This window comes from Stegostoma tigrinum, chromosome 9 (genome assembly GCF_030684315.1).
Source record: "Stegostoma tigrinum isolate sSteTig4 chromosome 9, sSteTig4.hap1, whole genome shotgun sequence".
Taxonomy (NCBI): domain Eukaryota; kingdom Metazoa; phylum Chordata; class Chondrichthyes; order Orectolobiformes; family Stegostomatidae; genus Stegostoma; species Stegostoma tigrinum.
This window is the reverse complement of record NC_081362.1, coordinates 3,249,665-3,271,086: the sequence shown is the minus strand read 5'-3', so window position 1 is coordinate 3,271,086 and position 21,422 is coordinate 3,249,665. Positions and strand designations below refer to the sequence as shown.

The 21,422-nt window shown below is 42.4% G+C and overlaps 1 protein-coding gene and 1 long non-coding RNA gene across 6 annotated transcripts in view; one reads left to right on the top strand and one right to left on the bottom strand.

The window, feature by feature from the left end:
• Window positions 1–10,731, bottom strand: part of meis1a (Meis homeobox 1 a) — a 222,024-nt gene extending 211,293 nt beyond the window's left edge. For both annotated transcript variants that reach the window (XM_048536129.2, XM_059648314.1), the window contains exons 1-6: window positions 10,320–10,731; window positions 9,822–10,048; window positions 9,100–9,241; window positions 8,509–8,559; window positions 7,393–7,443; window positions 6,291–6,443 (exon numbers count right to left, since the gene is read on the bottom strand). In XM_048536129.2, coding sequence (XP_048392086.1) covers window positions 6,291–6,443; window positions 7,393–7,443; window positions 8,509–8,559; window positions 9,100–9,241; window positions 9,822–10,048; window positions 10,320–10,331 — 636 coding nt within the window. In that variant the 5' untranslated portion in view covers window positions 10,332–10,731. The remainder of the gene's footprint in view (window positions 1–6,290; window positions 6,444–7,392; window positions 7,444–8,508; window positions 8,560–9,099; window positions 9,242–9,821; window positions 10,049–10,319) is intronic.
• Window positions 10,732–12,422: 1,691 nt separating this feature from the next.
• Window positions 12,423–18,830, top strand: LOC125455107 (uncharacterized). Of its 4 annotated transcripts, none has more exons than XR_007248145.1 (4): window positions 12,423–12,471; window positions 12,777–13,026; window positions 15,641–15,982; window positions 17,317–18,830. It is a non-coding gene; the product is annotated as an uncharacterized LOC125455107 (long non-coding RNA). The 4 variants fall into 4 exon arrangements; XR_009446118.1 differs by lacking the exon at window positions 12,423–12,471 and adding an exon at window positions 13,932–14,115 and having other exon boundaries at window positions 12,478–13,026; XR_007248146.2 differs by lacking the exon at window positions 12,423–12,471 and adding an exon at window positions 13,932–14,822 and having other exon boundaries at window positions 12,478–13,026.
• The last annotated feature ends 2,592 nt before the right edge of the window (window positions 18,831–21,422 follow it).

Here is a 21,422-nt window from a genome sequence, read left to right as displayed (position 1 = left end):
GCAATTCACCAAATCATCTTTGACAGCACCTAAAAGAAAAACTCACCATTTCCTATCAACTTAAAGACCAAGTCCAGCAAATACATGGGAACACCACTGCCTTAAAAACCCTCTCAAGCCACAACATCCTGATTTGAAAACATATTGTATTGCTCTATCATTGGGTCAAAGTCCTTAAGCTCCCTTCCCAACACCACTGTGAGGATACATGCACCACACAGACTGCAGTAGTTCAAGAGGGCAGCTCACCACCACATTCTCTAGGGCAATTAGGAATGGGCAATAAATGTTGGTCCATCCAACAAAATCTAAAATCCCATGAGTAAATTAGTTATGTGCATTAACTCAGAATATGATCTGATTACAACAAAGAGCAAATGTACAAAATACATCGGCTAAAAAAAAATCAATATTGAAATGTGATGAAAAAATGTGGGCCAGCTTTACTGTTACAAAGTGACACATACGTGCACAAATACAGAATGACTAGACAAAAACGTTTTGCACCAAACTAAATACTAATGGTTAATCCAATGGGTCAGTTTTTCAGTGTTGTAAAATTACTAGCTTAAATATTTTTACAAAAAATAGAGCTTCCATTAGGAACTGCACCCTCTAATCTTTTGTCACAACTCCATAGAAACAAATATGAAAGTCTCGATTAAACTGAGAAACACCCATCCCAGAAATTCGTAAACAGCTTTACAACATTGTGCGATTGTAATCAAGCACATCACTAATAAGGGGGCAAGGTTGCTGACATATCCCGTATCGAGAGAATATGATTCCATCATTTGCCAACTAAATTACTGTATACAAATTTGGTTTTCGATGATACAAAGTACAAGTTAGATCCAGAATATACTTCATTCATAAACATTTTTATTTCAAGCTTATAGCAGTCAGCATGAATTAACTGTACCACAAATAGACTAGTACCACGTCAAACAATGAAACAACCAGATATAACACCTTTGTGACTTATACACCCAGGTCCAATCACAAGAGATCCAACCTGCCTCCCTCCTAAAACACATATATAAGCTCGAGTAACAGTTTTAAACAGTCACAAGCCACAATACGTCTTGATGTGCCAATAAAATTATTGCAATCTATAAATTCAATTCACTGATATTTACTATTTGATACACTACAATACCTTTTAGCTTCACCTGTCAAACAAGTTATCAAAAGTCACATGACATTTAGAGCAAAATTCCAGAACAGCACAGTAATTAAAGATCTATTTGTAATTAAAAGATTAATAGTTCTGTTATGGTCATCTATACAAACTCCAGACACATTCACAGGGCAAAGAATCTAAAGACAGAGCAACAGATAACAATATTGCAAACAATTGGTGTAACTTTTAATTCAGTGTAGAAACATAGGTTTTGATTGTTTGAGGAATGTGCATTAATTTCACAATTAGCCTTGTATCAAAGTAAAAAAGTGGAGAGCAAGAGAAATACAGAAATTTAATGAGATCTCTGCTCTTCTACAAACTATTACGAGCAAAGTTTCTAGATGAGATATTTGACAGCGTTTTTTGCAATATGGTTTAACTAAATTATACAAAATAAAACTGAGACAAGGCAATCAAAAAATGCATAATAAAGATAACACAAAAAAACACACGTCCATTCAGAAGACACTTAAAATTGGAACAATATTTGAACACAACACCAGAGCCAAGTACTGTTTGGAATTATTTGTTATCAACATGAGCTTTCTTTTATGAGGATTATTTTATGTTTTCCTTTGAAACACACAAGGACTGTTCTAAATTTGGCAACTTCTGATTTTTATTTTTGTACAGTAGGAATTAGGCTTGGGGGTTTTACATGAACTCCAGAAACTACAAATTCACACTTATTCTGTAAATCCCGATGAAACAAATACTAACTGGGCCAAAACAGGTGATGTGAAACTGTCCTTGAACAGAGGCTGGTCAAAGCACTGACTTTAATTCACAAGAAATTAAAGGGAGAGATTTACGATATTTTAGTGCTTAGATTAATTCTTGAAATTGCTACTTTTTTAAAATTAAATCCTCAATTACTATTTTAAATCATATATATCAGTAAAGTTAGTGGCACACCCAGCGCAAAACAAACTTTGTTTCAAAAGGTACGTGACTCTATTAGAATGCTCTTCATTCCTGAAATTATACCCAGCTTTCCAACATTCCATTATGTAAGATACTTTAGACAGAATCTGTTATCTATTCCCTTCCCAATAATGAACAGTAAATTGCAAAATTCCACGTACTTTTTAGGTCATGATCATTGAAATCGGTCACCACCCTCTCTATAACATCACATGTCCAGCATGCCTGCTGTATCAGGACCCAGAAATTCACAAATAGCAACCATTTACTAATTGTGCCGCATGGGTTTTATTCTTACGCTTCGTATAATTGGAGTTACTGGATTGCATTTTCCATTCTCCGAAGAATATGTAAATCCAATTTGTGTACAAAATCGCAAAGTGATGTTCATAATTAGAGCATCTTTTATCTGGTTAACACCTACTTCAATAGATCCAACTGGCTTGTGTTGGGACAGTTTTCTCAGTCGGAAACGAGAGCTATCTTAGCAGGTTATGTCTCACACAAAGCACCGGCTTTTCCAGGACACATTCACACCGCGCCACTTGTACAAAGGCAGCAAGGTTCGAGAGAAGACAGTCTGTCTCCAACAGGAGCTAGTTTCTACGGACATGGTGGCAGGACGTGGGGGAACTGCGACAAGCCCGGGGCAAGTGCGAGCAGGCGCTGGAGTCAGAAACGGCCCCGGGGGAATTGCTCAGGGCACAGCACGCCAGTCTCATGCGGCTGGTCCCGGGCACATGACAGTGCCAGGTGGTGTAACAATGGGCATGGTGGGGGTCATGTGACAGTGCCAGTAGAGTCATGTGACGGCGACGGTCAGTGTCAGAATGGGCATGGTGAGAGTCATGTGATGGTGCCAATAGTGTAACAATGGGAACGGTGAGGATCATGTGACAGTGCCAGTCAGTGTAACAATGGGCATGGTGAGAGTCATGTGACAGTGCCAGTAGAGTCATGTGACGGCGACGGTCAGTGTCAGAATGGGCATGGTGAGAGTCATGTGATGGTGCCAATAGTGTAACAATGGGAACGGTGAGGATCATGTGACAGTGCCAGTCAGTGTAACAATGGGCATGGTAAGAGTCATGTGACAGTGCCAGTAGAGTCATGTGACGGCGACGGTCAGTGTCAGAATGGGCATGGTGAGAGTCATGTGATGGTGCCAATAGTGTAGCAATGGGATCGGTGAGACTCCCAATGAATGAGGTTGGCACGGGCACTCTGTGGGCAAGGCGCAGCGGTGTGTGGGAGTGCAATGTCAGCTGGTTTCTAGCCGTCTCTACAACGTAGAAAACAGCGAATGATGAACAGAGCTGCCGGTCAATACCTGAGAGAGGGAACAAAACTATGGAGAGCGTTCTTCAAAGCGTCTCCTCGCTCAGTGGCATCGTTTGGGAAAGAGGAATGAAAATCTGGCCAGCAGGCAGTCCGCTTTCCATCCTGGACAGGAGTAATTGCAACAGGAGCTCAGCAACTGAGTCCTCACGCCCCGTCCAGGGACGGTACCGCTTCTACACCAACGCTGGCCTCAGGCAGAGCTCTCTCTGCTTTTTCCAACTACTCTTTCCAGACAATTCTTAACGAGCCAAGTGTTTTTTTGCTAAATGTTCAGTGTTGAGGCCTGAAACTGGGTCAACCCCATTGTGGAGTGGCCGCAGATTGTGTTAGACTTTGGAGGAAGGGATGAGTCCGGAGTCTATAACAACACCAACCTCCTCTCCCTCACCACCACCCCCGCCTCCCAATCCCCCAAGAAATCCCAGCCTGAACAAGGTTACAGAGCAAACCCCAAACTGCGACAATAACTGGGTGCCACAGCCAAGCACAGGAGTAAAAATGTGTAGGCTTCAAACAAATTACATTTCCTTTTTCTTCTGACATTGCTGTAAGATGTTTTCAGTTCAGTTCATTTGATTATATTTTTGCCAGAGGGTAGATATTAGAAATACATCGAAGATGGAATAATCTAGCGAAACTACAGCGCTAATATCACCAATCAGAACCTAATGGAAAGGAGAGAGCGATAGGGTTTTGTTTTAAACAGACAAGATCGGAGAAGAGTACGTTTTTTTTCTCTCTCGAAGTAAGCAGTATTTTTTGTGTAAACTTTTCTTCACAAATATTCGTGAAATCGAAGCCACAAAATATAAATAAGCCTGATTTCTGCTTTTGGCGGACAGCGAGAGCAAAAACCTGAGGAAGTGTTCACTGAGTAGGAAGGGCAGGAATCCTCGCTTAGGTTAAAACTAGAGGGTTAATTACTGTTCCCCCAAGCAGTACGTGGCTATAACATTCTGTGTGCAAATACACTGTACAGGATTTTAACCAGTTTTAATTTGAACATGGGAATGAAACGCTCCTTCAGACTTGGAATTCGGTGGAAAATTTGAACCACCTTTTCAAAAGAAAATCCCGCAAATCCGTGGAACATAATGCACAAGTAACCACACTGGATCTGAAATCACTCGTTTAGGAATATTGTCCATCTCCTTGTGATTCGGGGAATGTGAGGAAACTGATGTATTTTCCAGGTAGTCCCTCCATACCCACTTGAAGCGGTCAGTTTCTCCCACTACAGCTGCCCCACAAGTTTCCACACTCGATTAAAAATAAGGTGCTAGTCCTGTCAATAACCTTACGATGTAATTCCTCAGACAGCGCTCTGTCACTCCTAGGTATCTACAACAGATTTTCCAGCATCTGCAGTTCCTGCTATCTCTACAACTATCCCCTTTTTCCCGCAAATGCCCTGCGTCTGTGCAGCATTTTAACCGGTTTAATTTGGAAACGTGTGCGAATGAGATTCTTATTCAGAGTCTGAACATCGAGGAGTTTATCTGCATGATCTTTTTTAAAACGACAAGCACAGAGATAGAGAGAAAACAGATTTATCAGATTTTGAGAGCTGGGAATCCCCATGGGTTCTGCACGTCTTGCTAATTTACCCGTTGCTTTTAAAAATGTTGTGACCCTCTCATGTTGTTCTTGGGGTGAGAGGAGTAAATGTATTTCTAAATATCACGATGTGGGAGCGGCGGAGGGGGGGGGGTGGTGGATGGGGGAGAGGGGTTTGTGCTTAAAAATGCTGGCGAGAGGGTACTGTCTCCGTGTGGGACCGCAATCAAACGAGAATGAGCGGTCAGCGAAACCAGCTTCCTCTCTCGCTGTTTCTCGTCCCGTTCACCAAGGGGGAGCAGTAAATGTCAGGGATTCCCTGTGATCACTAGGATCGCTCCATTCTCCCACTCCCCTCACACCCTCAGCAACTGCCTTTCCTCCAAAACAAAACCCTCCCCAAATCTCAAAGCGGCGGGACGGAGCTAGTACCACGTTCCCAAGGCGCCGGCTCCTTTCTGCAGCGTCTGCCCGAATCGAGTGCGCTCTGGCCGGCCGTCGGCGCGACACGTTCCCGCCCTCCCTTCTTCATCTTTAAACCGAGCCGCTGCTACAGATAGAGTCTGAGAACAACTCACTCACCCCACCCCCAGGAGTCTACACTTCATTTAACAAAATGCAAATCCAAAAAGAAAATTACCAATTGCCAAATTCCACCTCGTTTTTCAGTTAAAAGTGTTCAGCGAGATAGACGCGGAACTGAGAAAAATGCTTTATCTGCCGAAGTTCAGACAGAATCGGCCCCACAGCGACCAGAGTTGCTAGCTTCAGTCTTAACCAAGCGAAAGGCAAAATTCAACCCTTTCTCTGTCTCTCTCTGGACACCCTTATATTACAAACACCACCGTCTCAAATACCATTTAGCAGCGGCAACCACTTGTATTATTTAGTTTGTTAAAAATGAAGCCTCGTCTACAGCAATGTCCTGAAGGAAACAAGATATAAAACGAGCACGAGAAGGTGTGAGAAAAATAAACTGGGTCAACATTACAACCATCAGTCCACACACACACACACACACACACACACACACACACACACACACAGACACACACACAGACACACACAGACACACACACAGACAGACACACGCACAAACACGCACATACGAACATACACACGACAGAAAAACTACCATACATTCTGTAAGCAACAATACATAATGTCATATTCTTTCTGACTGAGATTCAAAGCGCTCTTGACAATATGCGAATAACCAGCAGGCACACAGCTACAGTAGGTATTCCGTGCTCCCCCAAGCACTGCTGAACTCTGTCCGTACCTGATCTGTGATATTAACCGACGACGACCTGGTGATCTCCTCGTTGTCCGATTTGGAACCGCCTTCTCTCTCATCAATAACTAGGTCAATGGGCATTTTTCCTTTCAAGCAGCTGATGTACCGGTGGCAAAAATTGTCACATAATTCGTGCACCTACAGTTGGACGACGATGAGAAAATAATGAAGTACAATACGCTAAAAAATACATTTTTTTCAAAAGCAAAAAATAAATTATAACACTCAAGCAGAAGCGACAAGTCCAGCTCAGGTCTGCGTGACGCGAGGTTCCCAATAGTTGGAAGCACTTGTGAATGTCCCCCCCCAGAGACACACGCATCAAGAATTTGGAATAACCAACAAAATAGAGATATCGGTACAAAATTGACAGTGACAAGATGATTCACAGCTACAACGCATTCAACACCCGTGTTAAATTTGCCTGCTCCCGGGGCTGTGCCCATTAGATGTCCGACCCGCATGAATGACATTTAAGGTAAACAGTTTAATTTCGTCTCGTTATTTCATTACAAACTCTGAACAATTCCGAGAAAAAAGGGGGATATGTAGGATTCGAGTGAGACACAGATAAACACTGCTCAGATCTTCAACAAGTAAATATGTCTTGGGAGATTCCAGGCATGGTAAACTAAAATGCTCACACTTCCTTTCACACCCCACCACCACCCCCCCCCCCTCAGAAATACTAGCTCGACTTGTCTTTTAGATTTGATTAAAATATTCCTCGCAGACTACCAGGACAAAATATTATGATTTCCCGTCTAAAGAGTCAGATTCGGCAGATTGTTGACATTTTAGATCATTTATAACGTGTGGGCTCGATGGGGGGAAGGGTGCGGGGGGGCGAGAAAGAGGATTTATGTTTTTGTTTTAAAAATGGAGCTGATCAAAATTAAATCCCACAGCGAGATTAAAATGAACAAAACGGCGGGGCGTTTGTGGTCAGGGGTTTTAGTGGAATGAATTGTAATGAAAGAGCAAGAGAAATGTGAGGCAGGATTGGCTTTGACAGTAATTGCAAATCCTGGTCGCACCGAGTACGAACGTCTAATACCATCCACGGACCAGAACAGGAGGTAGTTACCTTCTCTAACTCCAAAAGGTGAAATCTTAACACTTGTATGGCTTGAATCATCTGAAAGGAAACAGGTAAACATCTCTTAGCAGCCGGAAACGCACGGGCCTGGGGGAGGGGGCCTGCTCCCCATTTTTTACAAATAGTCCCGAAGGCAGCATCTTTAGCATTTCTTACATGTGTACGGGTGTGTGTCTGGGAGAGAGGTGGGAGGCGCGCTGGAAGTTGGGGGGACTGCAAAAATAGGCAAAAATCGTTCCTGTTTGCTCCTAAACCCACGCCAACCTCCCCCCCCCCATACCGTTCCTCGTGCCCCACTCCCCCACCCCCAGCTCTCTCCAGCCTACTGAGAGCAAGGCCAAGTCTACGTGAACCGCACAGGCATGGAACTCGGCCGACAAATGCACGCAAACACTTCCCTTTCTTTGAGACCGCCTAGAAATGCTGTAAACTTCTTTCCAACCGTTTATATTAAAAGAGAAGTAGAAAGAAATCAGTTGTGGAGGAGGGGGTGGCGAGGGGAAGGGAGTCAAAAAGACCTAGCATTTTTTTAAAAATTAGAGCGCCTCCTTAAATTCATTAGGGCCGGATTACTCCCAGCCACCAGAACCCGCACTCCCCTCCCCACACACACCCACCAACCCTTGTATCTTCCTTCCCTCGTCCCTCTCCGTTCACCCCAGGCAACTTGGGACACAGAACAGAACTCCGAACCTTAACGCACCGCCGCCACGACCCAAAATTTCACTGCCCAGGCCAAAAAGCGAAAATTAAATGAAATATATAATATAAGAATCACGCATCGTCTTCACTGGAGTGACAGCCATACAGGAACTGAATTGTGATGGTTATCGCTCCTGACAGTCACTGCTATCAGAAAATCAAAAAAAAACGCAGATTTGCAACGGATTGTAACGATCGTTTTTTTTTTCTCTCCTTTCTCTCTCTCTCATTGCTTTCCCCCAAATATGCGGCTACGCTAAACTGACAGTAGATGCCGACCCATCTCCCAAGAAGTCCTGACAATTTGCCACAATAAATATATATTTGCTTTGGTTCAGTGGAAACGCTTTTACGAGTTTCTCTACAGCGCCTTCCCTCTACTGAACAGGCGGTCAGGCTTACCAAATTATCCAGCTCAGGATTGGAGGAAAATAGAGGTTTTTCTGCTCGGACCTAGAGTGAAAAGAGAAATACAAATGGTCACTTCTCCCCCCGCTCCCGCTCTTCACAGTCGATACATCCAACTTGATTCGCAAACTTCCAAAAATCTGCTTTAACATCACACATTAGCGACAAGGAAACTCTCTCCTCAGTATTAGCCCAACAGATAGCACATTACTTAATTTCAAAAGGAACACTTTATAAGGCAATGACAACTTCTTTCAAACAAGTTAAAAATTAAAAAAATCCACAATTAAACTGACTGCGTTTTCACTGGTAGCACCAACGTGATCCATAAATAAAATGCTCCGATTGTGATCGCTTTATACAATTACCCCAATTCGTTGAAAAACATTTTGATACCATTTCAATTTTGCTGCTATTAACATTTTCAATTCGGTTTATCGGCACAACAAGCGCTCTGTGTTAATTTGTGCTAAACTCTGCTGCAGACCAAGGAAAACCCGAGTCCGGTCACTGAAACTATTGCAACTTTCAAAATTAAAACCAAGGTTTTTTAAGATTGAAGGTGGCGATGACGTGATTTCTGACCTGCTTTGCGAAAACTGCAATGTCTTCATTGAAAGATTCAGACGAACAGACATCACCACCAGCTACCCCCGGTTCACGAGGAGTACAAGTTGCTAATTCACATTTCTCAAAAATCAGTGCTAGAAGTGGGAACAGCGGATGTCTGCAAGAAAGGAGCGAATGTCAAAAACACACACACACACACAAACGAAAGGGAGATTCTCTTTTGATTGATACAGCCGCTACAGTTTGAACTTCTTTAAAATCTACTTGTTGACTGCGGGCTCTACATAAATTACTGGTCGTAAACGTACTGTACTCACTGGTAAAACATCGCGGTCGCTTCTAACGACATGAAATCTCAACAATCCTCTCTCCCGACCGAGCAAGCCAGAATTTAAGAGCGAAATGGCCCTGAAATAACCTTTTAAGCAGCCATTTTGGACGGCAATTTTTCTTTTTTTTTAGAAAATAATATTTATTAAAAAACATCCGGCAACATCATGCGTGCGCTCCCGAGTTCTCATGTTATTTACAATAGCGAATGAAATGTAACTCGCTCCAAGACCGCTTCCACAGAATGTCAATTTCAATCACAAGCCGAGGCGAAACTTTGGTGCTTTACTGTTTCCGTGTGTTTGTCATTTTGTTTGAGAATTTCAATGAAAAAACTAACGTGTCACGTGTACCGTCCCTGCCGCAGATCACAGAATATCGTTGAGCAACTCATGGTCAAAACATACCCGTAAATCGAGTCCTTATCTCTCTTCAATGCATCGTTTACCGAGGAGCCCATGTTCGGGGGCATGGTATTAGCGTGGTTAGTGTGCGGATATTGGTGGCTGTGTAACGATGGCCCGTGGTTTAGATGGTGTACAGGTTGGAGAGACCTGGGGGCGTGAGGGTCACCGTACATTGTTGTCGGCATTCCGACTCCGTCCATACCCCCGTAATGTGAGATTTCGTCATACTGCCCAACACACACAAAAAAGAGAGAGACAGAGAGAGCACCATGAAGCAAACGGGGAAGAAATCCGTGCGTCAACAAAGTTACAGGCACAAAGCGCACATTTGCAATTCGACAAAGTTCCTGACAGAACACAGGCGAGAGAAAATATAACCGCACAAACACAAAATTTAAGAAAAAAGTTTTCACAGGCACCTGAAAGTACCGCGCTGTCTACAAAAGCGTCGCGTTTAGCACTCGTACCAGAAGACAGACCAGTTCAAAAAGTACTCACCCTTTGCGCCATCGGCCTCGGTCTCTCTGTAGCAGCTTCTGTTCGAGTCTGGAAAAGGCCAGTGCCACGCAAAAACACACAGTCCAAAGCCAGATCAAGATCCCTCAAAGTGCCTTATGCAGATGACCAGCTCTCTCTTTCGCTGTGAGTCTCTCTCTCTCTGTCTCTCTCTCTCTCTCTCTCTCTCACACACACACACACACACTCCCCCCCTCCCTCCCCACCCACCCCCCCTCCCCACAAAAGTCTTCAGGTTAACTTGGATGCACCTCCCGGAAAGATACTGCTGATCTTCTGGCTTGCAAACCGAGAAAGAAGCGATGTGGAAATATTACTCGTAGCCAGTGCAACACCTGGGAGGATAGAGGGATATCTCGTTCCCTCCCCCCCAGCCCCCCCCCCAGCACACACTCCCCAAGTCGCCCGCCACCCCCAACACACACACCGCCCCCCCTCCACGCCCCCCCCCACCCTCCAAGCCAGAGAGAGAGAGAGAGAGAAAGCACCCCTCAAACCGAACTGCTGAGCCTCATGGCTGTCTGCCACTCCAGCTGTCAATCACACCAACGCTGTCAAGGTTGTGAATGAATTATCCGCCGTGCACTTCCACTGGGTGTATGTGGGGCGGGGAGGGGGGGCGGATGTTGGTTGTGGGGGGGGGGGGAGTAAGTGGAATGGGATTTGGGGAGGGGAGATGGAGGGCACCCTTGGTAACGGCAGCAAGATCTCCCCCGCAGGAGCTCCAGCTCTCTCGATCGCCTCTACTCGTGTGTAAATGAAGCAGCACCAGCGCCTGGGAGAGACCGGTGCTGGGGCTGGGGGGAGCTGGAGGGAGGTGGGGAGGGGGGAGGGGGGGCCAGGGAGAGGGGGGTGGTGGAGGTGGTTGTTGGATGGTGGTTGGTGGGGTGGGGAAGACCAATCTCACTCTCTCCGGAGTTTGGAGCTGTTTAAAAGGGCCCGGCGCCGCTGCTGCTGCCCCCGTGTTGCAAGGGCAGAGGTGGATTTGGGAGAGAATGCTAGAACCCGGAAGCAGTGGTGGCCATAACAGGTCGCGTCTTACACAAGGCGCACTGGACTACCTCATCTCTCTCGCACAGGAGGGGTGGCACAGGCACAGGGAGAGGGGGGGGAGATGCCAGCTCCAGCAAATGTAAAGCTTAACAGGAGGCAGGTACGGCTCGCAAACACGCAAAGCCCAGAAGCTGCACATTTTACATTCACAATCCACCCCACAACAACAGCCCCCTCCAAATGCCGGGCTTAGATTCTGTGTTGACAATTGAAGACAATGTATCAATTGCGCGCACACTTTGTGGTGAACTCTTCAGACTGCCCGGGACAAAGCTGCTTTGTCATTATTGTGACTCCTTATCATTCTCTCCACTCTCTCTGTCCCTTTTGCAACTTCCTCAGCTTGAAAAAAAACATTCCAAAACATTGACTTTGTCATTTCGTGCGGTAATATCTCTCCCAGCGGCGGGTGCAGGCTGAGATTGCTGCCTGGACCCTTGTGTAGTTAAACCACGCCGAGGAATGAAATGTTATATTCAGTGGTGTTTGCTGAATGAATGTGGCCAGACTAAGTTCACTTCAAATTCCACCTTTGTCATTCACGTTTGTCCAGATTCTCCCGGTAATCACACTTTGTTTACTGTCCACACCTTATAATATTCGCCCTGGTTTATTTTTGCAGAATTCTCATTCGATCAATGATGGGGATGACTTGAGATTTTTGTAAAGAATAACATCTTCAATTCACTTGCTCAAATCTGTGATCTTAGTTCACGTTTCTCGCTTTTGTCACTTCCCATTAGGAATTATTACTCCTGGAAGTCAAAGTGAATTTCACAATTTAACACATGCCCTGCTGTTGTTAGCTGTTACTTTTTATAAAAGGTGAACCCCCAAGCTGTATAAAGTTGTGGTCGCTTATTGTTTTTCACTCTCCCGCTCCCCTGTTTTCTCGGGAAAATGGGACAGCCCGGAGCTCTGTGGGCTCTGGACCTGGAACCAGCGCCCAATCAGAACGTGCCGTGGGAAGTCCCCGCTCTGATTGGCTGCCCAGGTGATCAATTAGAGCAGGCTGCACGGCTCTCCGAGCGGATTGGCTCAGCCTGATGCATGGGGAGGTGGATCCACAGTGGAGCAGTGAGTGAGTGCCACCAGGTTCACACTGTCCAAAAAAAATAACCCTCTCAGGGTCTTCAGAGTAAAATCCCTCCCCCGACCCCTCACTAAATCCATGAGAATAACTTAATGTTAAAAAAGGGCTTCTCATTGTTCTTTGAAAGTGTTACACGTTGAATTTCTTAAAATGTCTTTTAGACTTTGTCCAAAAAGCTGCTTATTTTGGGAGGGAGGAGGGGAAACCCCGCTCATAAATACAATAACATATCTTTATCAGACCCAGAGTCCTCGCTTCAAGTTGCAAGGGTTAATTTCCCTTTCTGTTTTCAGCTTCTAAATGTTTCGCCCGTAAACAATCCGCTCTGGGACATTGAAACATCTAGCCGTGGCTACTTTTGAGTTAGAAAATCAGAAAAAGACACTATTTGTTTTAAAAACTAAAATCACAGAATCAAAATCTGATTCCTGCCAACGACACAGCTCCGACGGACACCCTCTCAGACATCGGAAAATGATTTCAGATCTCAAGCTGGGCACCCACAGGTATATATATACACACATTAAAAATCCAGTGTTTCAGGTAAGAAACTGTTTTATTTTCTTGCGGTTCTTAAGGAGACTTAAAGTAATTGAATGCGAATGAAAAATTTCAAAACGTTGTATTTTAAATTTACAAATCTCATTCGAATGGTGACCAGTCTCCTAACACTTCCTCCAGATATTGGTATATATCCAATTTTACAGGCCAAATTTAAACGATATGATTTTGTTTAGCCAAGCCTCATTTGGACACCGTTTGCTTTTAGAGTCAGTAAACAGTCATTAAGATCAGAACTTGAGGAGCAGAACGGGCTCCGATCTGCTCCGACCGAGTAGGCGAAACAAAAACCTGCTCTTATTAAAGGAGAAGCCTATTAAAAAGGCGAAATAAAAGATTCTGCGACTAAAATTTTAACTCAAGTCATTTTCAAAGTCCCATCTCTGTTATACATTATCTGCCAGACCAGTCCACAAACTTTTAATTGGAGAATCATTCCTGTCTTTTTAATCGTCAAAATCGAACTGTAACTTGGAGAGAAGCCGCCGAGAGCTGGAAACGCGGAGTGCACATTGTTCAAAATACTCCTCCATTTATACAATTGCAACCACGGGAACAGAGGCCAGCCAATTAAACCACAACTGAAAAGTAGAGGAAATTAAGGAGCACGTTTAAATGCACCTCTTTCCGATCTAGCATAGCTTCTGAACACGGAGACTTCAGTTAAGATGTGTACAATATTTAATTTGTCTTTAATGTCCATTCGTAACGTGTCTTCAGCATTTAGCAGATAGTCGTATCGTTATCAATTCTATCACTGCCTATTTGCACATGTTTGTATTTTATGTTTGTGTATGTTTAGGTCGTTAAAACTTAACTTGTTTTTGTTGACCTAAATGTAGAATAGCAAACAGCGTTTTATTTTCTTAAAATCGCTTTCTCTTCAGAACACATACAATCTAAAACAAAAAGATCTTTGGTGGAAGTCATCACCCAGGCGATGAAAAAGAAGAACTATGAATTCGGGAATGGGCAGTTTGGGAATTTAATTATGAATCGCCTGTGCTAAATAAAAATCATCGCCAAATGCTGAGTTTTCATTTGGTGTTTGGAGTTCCAAACAGGCGGACAGTTGAGTATTAGGAGTTTTTATTCTCCTTGTCTAATTGTATCTTCGGGATACTGGGAGTTGGTTGAGTTGTTGTTTTAAGATGCAGTGTGCTGCCTGTCTCCCCACACGGCGAACTGCAATGGGGTTGGGGGTTGGGGGAGTCATCCTTGACTCCGAGCAATGAACAGTAGGGCAGATGTCCACTCGCTTCTCCGTCCCACCGTTCTTCTGCTCTTTGATGTACCACCACAGGTTCTCTCCACCCTGGGGTCAATCTGCAATCTGAGGCTGTTGCTGACTATCCAGGAAAAGGGAGCTGGGGAGGGATGGGGGTGGCAGGAATCTGACCATTAGGAGGAAAGGGGGAGACAGCTACAGAAGGAGTAAAGATGATCAAAGTCATTAGTTCAGGAATAATCGGCCAATTCTTAAACATTTCACCCTTTTTTTAACATATATGGCCAAAGTACAAATCCATAAAGGATCGCTTTCTTCCTGATCAGTTTAAAACACTGACCTAATTGTACCCTCCCTCGTAGCCATCAAAAAATCATCGCCACAAAGTTAGATTCACCGTAAATGCTCTTCTAAATAAATTGACAATCACACGCCTCGCGAAATGACGGCACAAACCCACCACAGTCTATTTTGTTTTGGATGTGAGAGCTGTTTGCAAGATCCTTCCCTCGTTATTTGTCTATTTGCGAGTTGCTTTTTCGAGAGACGAGTGAGTGCTCTAGATGTTTATTGATGGGTTCGGGGGGGGGGGGGGAATTGAGTGGGGGGTAGGGGAGAGGTGAAATGCCTCTATGAAACAGTGGGCTGCCTTGTCCACTCCCTGTGTCATCCAGAGGTCGTCCTGGGTAACAAGGCGCTAGCACAATTCCACACTCCTAGCCAAAAAATACTTCCAGCAACTCGGCAGCGAGATAGATTCCCTGCACAGTGAGCATCGAGGGGGGAGAGAAGAGACAGGGAAATTAATCCAAACGCTTTTGTTTCAGAACAATAAAATAAATCGAGACTCCGTAATCAAGGAATCAAAGCAAAAGGGGAGAGAAAGGCCACTATATAATAAGAGAAAAGAAAACGCCAGTTTACATTTGGATCCGGTTTGAGCTCCCCTTTGGCTGCGAGGCGCTAGCTAGCCCTGGGTGAATTTATCCTCGCAAAGTTGTGAACGTAATTAAGTGACATTGAGGCGTGAATGATATTTATAATACGTCCGTGAGCACAGCGAGAACTTTTGTTATTGAAATTCCCTGCTTCATTTCGAAGTAAACGTAAATGGACGGAGACAAGCTAAAAAGCAACGCAAGACGTGAGGGGAGATTGTCTGAGCAAGATAGTTAATGAAGCAATATTTTCAGCACTGAGAGATCTCTGTAGAATGTGGCACACGCTGAACGTATTAAAAGTCATCACAGTCTCTGCAGAACAATATTTTACCCTGTAACACGTTAATATTTTGCAAAGCCCAATGCGCTTGTTGTGTCTCACTGTGGGAGCATTGCTGATTTTTTTCTCTCTCTCTCTTTTAAAAAGCTCCTTTTACGAAACGCATCAGACAACTTCTCCGCCCCGACCTCCCCCAGTTATTTTACCCTCCCTCATTAACCGTGAGTAACTTGCGAACACAACGAATTAAACTGAGCGGGGCTTGTTAAGTACCATGGAACGACCAGTTTAAGCTTGAGGGAATGTCGCCAGAAGGACTTGAACCCGCGGGAATTTCTATAGAATGACCTGTTCAGAAACGGTCAGGGAGGACTGACTGGGGATTTACGCCAGTCTCAATGTGCCTTCTCACTGGCGCCGTCTACAGGCCATCGGCGCAGCAACAGCAAACCCCGACTAACGCAAATATTTTACAGCATAAGCAAAACGGTGAGGGGTGGCGATTTAGGATTGTTACGCTTAATTTAGCGTCTTTCTCAAGTTTATTTTTTTAAAAAGAAAAGTTTACTGAATATCTGGGGTTAAACACAGAGATCTTGTATTTACAGAATCTCACGCGACGCATGGAACTTTTTGCAATTAAAACATAAATGACCGAATCGTACATTCTGTTCCCCACTTGCAACCCACGTCAACTGCTGACTGAGTTAAGGGAGGGGGCGATCATGTTAATTCACAGGAATAGGCCGTGTCCCTGCAACTGTCACACGGTCCCTCTGTAAATCTCCCCGGCGCTCTGTATAAAGTCACAAGATATGCGGCTGTAGGAACAGCCGTTTCGGACAACATATTAAAACTTGGGCAGAAACAGGTCGACCGTTATCACCGATGTCACAATGAGAGACGGTCTGTACAATTTTTAAGATGGAAAATATACACTTGAATCGAGGCAGTGGCGTTTGGAAAGTCAAATTGTACAAACGGCAGAAACTAAACAAAAGCGACATCAAAACAATGCTTTCCTCTTGTAATTTAAGTGGAAATCCCTCGTCTTCACATATGAACTATATTACGATTCATTGGCTGTTATAAATGCATAATTTAGAGAATGTCCAGTCCTTGAATTGGAAGTATATATTAGGGTCTCAATCAGACATAATCTATCCTACATAAATTTTAGAGTAACTGTCATCATTACGTTTCAACAGTCACTATAAATATTGGGCCCTATATAATAAGGCGTTCGTTATCCGCGGGACCCCGTCTTGCTGTTCTTTTAGCGAGTTTACGAAACTTTTCATGTTTTTGTACAGGTGTCGCTGCCAGAGATTCATTGTAAATGGTGCTTTAATCTGTAATCTTTTAAATTAATTAATTGACGCATTTCTGAAGCATTGTAGATCAAAGAATAATTGGGAGTCTAAATTAAGCAATATTTCCGTGATTGATGCTAATTTAAAAGTACCAGAGTTTGAATTGCTGGAAGAAATTCGCACAGCACCGTAGTTTGCCAACACTTTCTCGTATACTTTTGCCTTACAAATACTTTGGGATATTTGAGGTCAATCAGTTATATTCACAATTAACTCTCTATTTCCACTTTCCCAGTCTCTCCTCTCATAAAAGGGCAAATGTAAAACTGGTTCATTTTACTTCCACGCTCTCTCGTGTTTAATTTACGTGGTCGCGGTTTCGGTTCTGTAAGGCATGCACTTATTTAAAAATTCTTCCAAGTTATGTCATTTTTCGAAAAGTATTTGCGAGCTTTTCGATGGCCGGACGTTATATATGCAGCTGCAACATTTATTTCGCATTTATTTCAGGGATTTGCCACGGCCCGCCGATCTGTTTCAGTGGGATATTTGTTAAACTCGTCCTAAGGGGCTCCTTGGGTACAAGTTGCAAAGGGTGAGTAACAAGTTCTGCAGGAGGCATCGTATTCTCTCAGACTTTTCTCCCGATCCATGCTGTTCACGTGCAGGCGGCTGTCTCCCTGCCTCACACTGAGACGTTTCCACAGAAGTTTGAACGTCGCATCCAAACCATATGCAACATTAGTGATTTTGTTTTTAAAAAAACGGGTCTCTCTTGTGGAACAGTTGTCTTTTGCATGTACTCGGGAATGGTATTTATTGCGGTGAGGTAACCTAATCACCCAACCCCTTTTTAACATTTGTTAAAAGCTCCTAGCGTCAGTTTTTTTCCCCCAAACGGACCTGTTAGTGTAAAATCCTGTGCAAATGGTAATCGAGTATACGCTAATCGGCGAAACTCCTTCGCTGTTTATTTGCTCTGCATTGTGCATTATAATCGTAAAGATTTTTGTTTAGAACCCTGTGTGATCTCTAACAATAAATCTAAACCAGTCGCCGAAATATAAATTGTTTAGAAGTTTTTGTTTAGCTCTTCCAACATCTACACTGAAAGAAAAACGAGAACCTGGGAGTGTAACTGGGCTGTTGAATGTTTAATAGATTATATGCTCGTGTCTCCAAAGTGATAGTGATACTTAACTCCTTTAGGGTTAGTAATAAAGAGACTTAGAAGAATTTATACCAAAGTGTGAATTTGCACGGTATAAACACGCCCGATGTTTTCAAATGCATGCACATGAGTTATTATATACTTAATCTTTTAGGTGTCTGGTTATTTGTATCTTGTTAAAATGATTCATTTCAGAATAGTGAAAAGATTCTAATTTTTCACAATCAACAGTTGTACAAATATATTTATATAGTAAAGTACATTAATTTACGCATACAACATTCGCGTGTTGAATGTTACTCTCAAATATATTCATTTTTCTCTTACTCAATAAAATAATTAAAACTGTCACAAATTAATTGAATCCCAGCATTAAATGTTTTAAGTTAACATATTCAAGTTGAGGTCATCCAAATCATTTGTAAACATGAATACATATTTACAAATATTTCTGCACTCAAACTTACTTGCATAAAACATTTCAAATGCACGTCAAAAGATAATAAGGTAGATAAACACAAACAATTAAAAGCTGAAAATGTGTACTTCATTCCTGGAATTGTGCTGTCAATCAACCAACATGTATTACAGCTGTCCCTGACATTTATAAGTATGAAAACTCACAATGTTCAATGTTGAAAAGCGCACTTTTCTACTTTATAAGAAGAATTTAGGCTTTCGTAAACTGTTGGAATATTTTCTTTGGACTGGAGGTCTGGACTATGAAGCAATTGCTGAGCAAAATACTAACAAGATGTTATGTTTAAAACAAGTCTTGTAAAAGTCAAAATGAAATCCATGCCAAGCTTGGTCATCTTTATACTATACAGCATTAAAATCTGTTCTCAAAACACATTTTGGATTACTTTGTATTGTCTTGTTTGATGATTAAAGACTAATTTCCCTGGTTATAAGGTGAAAATAAAAATAATTACAGTAAAATTCTAACCTTGCAGCATTTAAAGAAATCTTAGAATCTTTGAATAGATTTTATGCTTGCTTTTGGAAGAAAATTGAATCCATTAAACTTTTATCTTTCATTTTAGAAAACAAATTCATGTAACTACAACCAAAGAAATAGATAGTCAAAAAATCTTATTTCAACTTCAACCTCTAACACGTGAAATATTAATCTTTGATTAAGGTATGATAGGGTTAGGAATAAAAGTGTTCATTGCAGTAACATTTCAGTACAGCTTATGTTTCAACAAAATATGTTATGTATCATCAAATGTGAAGATTTGCAGACTCAGATGCAAACTTATATTAAATACATCACCAAACTTGCAGAGAGTGGGACTCTGAAGGAAAATTTTCAAAAAACATTGAAAATTACAATCAAGGATAGAAACAGATGTTTGAGGTGTTTATTGTTAAGTTCATCGCATTTTTTATATTATTCATAATAATGATTGGCAAGATATAAAATGAAAGCTATTGTGTGATACAGCAGACACCAATGAAGCAATAAGAGTGAAGCTCAACTCATTTATGAGTGTCGTCTGAAACCCAGGATTGAACAATGACTCCCCTTTCTGTCAGTGTTACTACTTGTAATTCACATTGTACCTTTAGTTTATATAACTAATGGTATAAATATTGCGATTTTCAGCCAAAGCCCTACATCTGGAGGGGGCATAAAGAAAAGTTGCATTTTGCTGTCAGTAGCAATTTTCTTGTTAATGTTTAGCTCTTGTATCACTGGTTGATTCGAACATTTCTGTGTTGTCAGGAACAGTGAGAAAAGGAAACTCATTGGAAGCTGCAGTGAAATTGGAATGCTGTTTTGAAGTATCGAGTTCTGTTAAGAACTCACTGAATTTCTACAGTAACTTAGCAGCTCACAGTCACTCACAATAGTGTGATATTTATAGAAGAACATCAAAGGCATTTGTAGTGTAATTATTGCAGGTTTACAGTGAGATAATCTGAAAATGATTACACAAGATCCTGACATTCATTATATATACTGTAACATGGTCATTTGTCACATACATACATTACAATACAAACATTAAATGAGCCCAATAGAAATCATGATTTACGTCTTACATTCTGTTGTCCTTTTTAGAGACAGAGAATTATAAAACCTGCCAATCGATTGTTAAATGGCGGTGGCAAAAACCATGGACAAAATATTTTAATTGGCCAAGGCTGTTTCAAAAGTCCAAAGCAGTCAAAATAAAAAGCAAGTACACTGGAGTATAAACATGTGGCACAATATAGCACAGGAATGAGTCCAACGCATTGAGACCTGGGCAATATTCAGGCTTGGGCTGAAAAACCATAAAAAGTGCACCACACAATTGTTGGTCAATGACCATATCCATCATCAGAAAATCTAATCATATCCCTTAACACTCAATAGCATTATTACCACTGTATAACCCATTATCGACATCCTGTGGTTCAACAACAACTTAACCAAACCCTCTTGATAAATGCTATGTTTACAAGGTAGTGGGAGTTAATGCATTGTGGTAATGTCACTGTCCTCATTTCAATCCCACCAGGGCAACTGTTGGAATGAAAATTCATTCAGTTAATAAATATGGAATTGAAAGTTAGAATCAGTCATGTGACCGTTAAACTATCATCAATCATAGTAAAAGCCCATCTGGTTCACTATTACTCTTTAGGGAAAAGTAATCTACCATTCTTACCTGGCCTGGCCTACATGTGACTCCACACCTACAGCAATGTGATTGACTGATAACGGCCCTCTGAACTGCAGAGAAAGCCATTCAGTGCAAGGATAATTAGGAATGGGCAACAAATGCTGGAGTTGCTAGCGATGTTCACATCTCTTGAAAGAATGAAGAAAGAATGGTTTGAAGCAGAGTCAGGAATCAAGTCTTTCACTTGCTTAGATGATTGTTAATCCAATAACACTCAAGATTGTTAGCACCGTCCAGGACAAAGCAGCCCATTTACCACCTCAAAACCACTCCACCACCATCTCCAAGATGTACTGCAGCAACTCACCAATCATCCTTCAACAGTACATTTAAAACTGATTATCATTACAATCTAGAAGGACAAGAGCAGCAGATACATTGGAAAGCCACAGCTACTCACAATCCTGACTTGAAAATAGAGCACCATTCCTTCACATTTGCAGGGGCAGAATCCTGGACCTCCCTCTGTAACAGCACATGGACAGAATTCAACTGAATTCACCACCAGCTTCCAAGGGAAATTGGGAGTGAGCAATAACTGCTGGTCTGGTCAGCAGTGCTCACATCTTACGCAAGATTTTTTTAAAAAATGAAGACAGTATTTTGACCAATCACAGCAGGCTTGTGTCTTCAACGACAGGGCACAGTTTAGATCCACTGTGAAAAAAGATCCACCACCACTCCCCGACCCTTTAAGGTTAATCACAATCTGTAAAGGTCATTGCAGTAATGTCTTAGAAAGCACATCCATCTGGTGTGGGGTACAG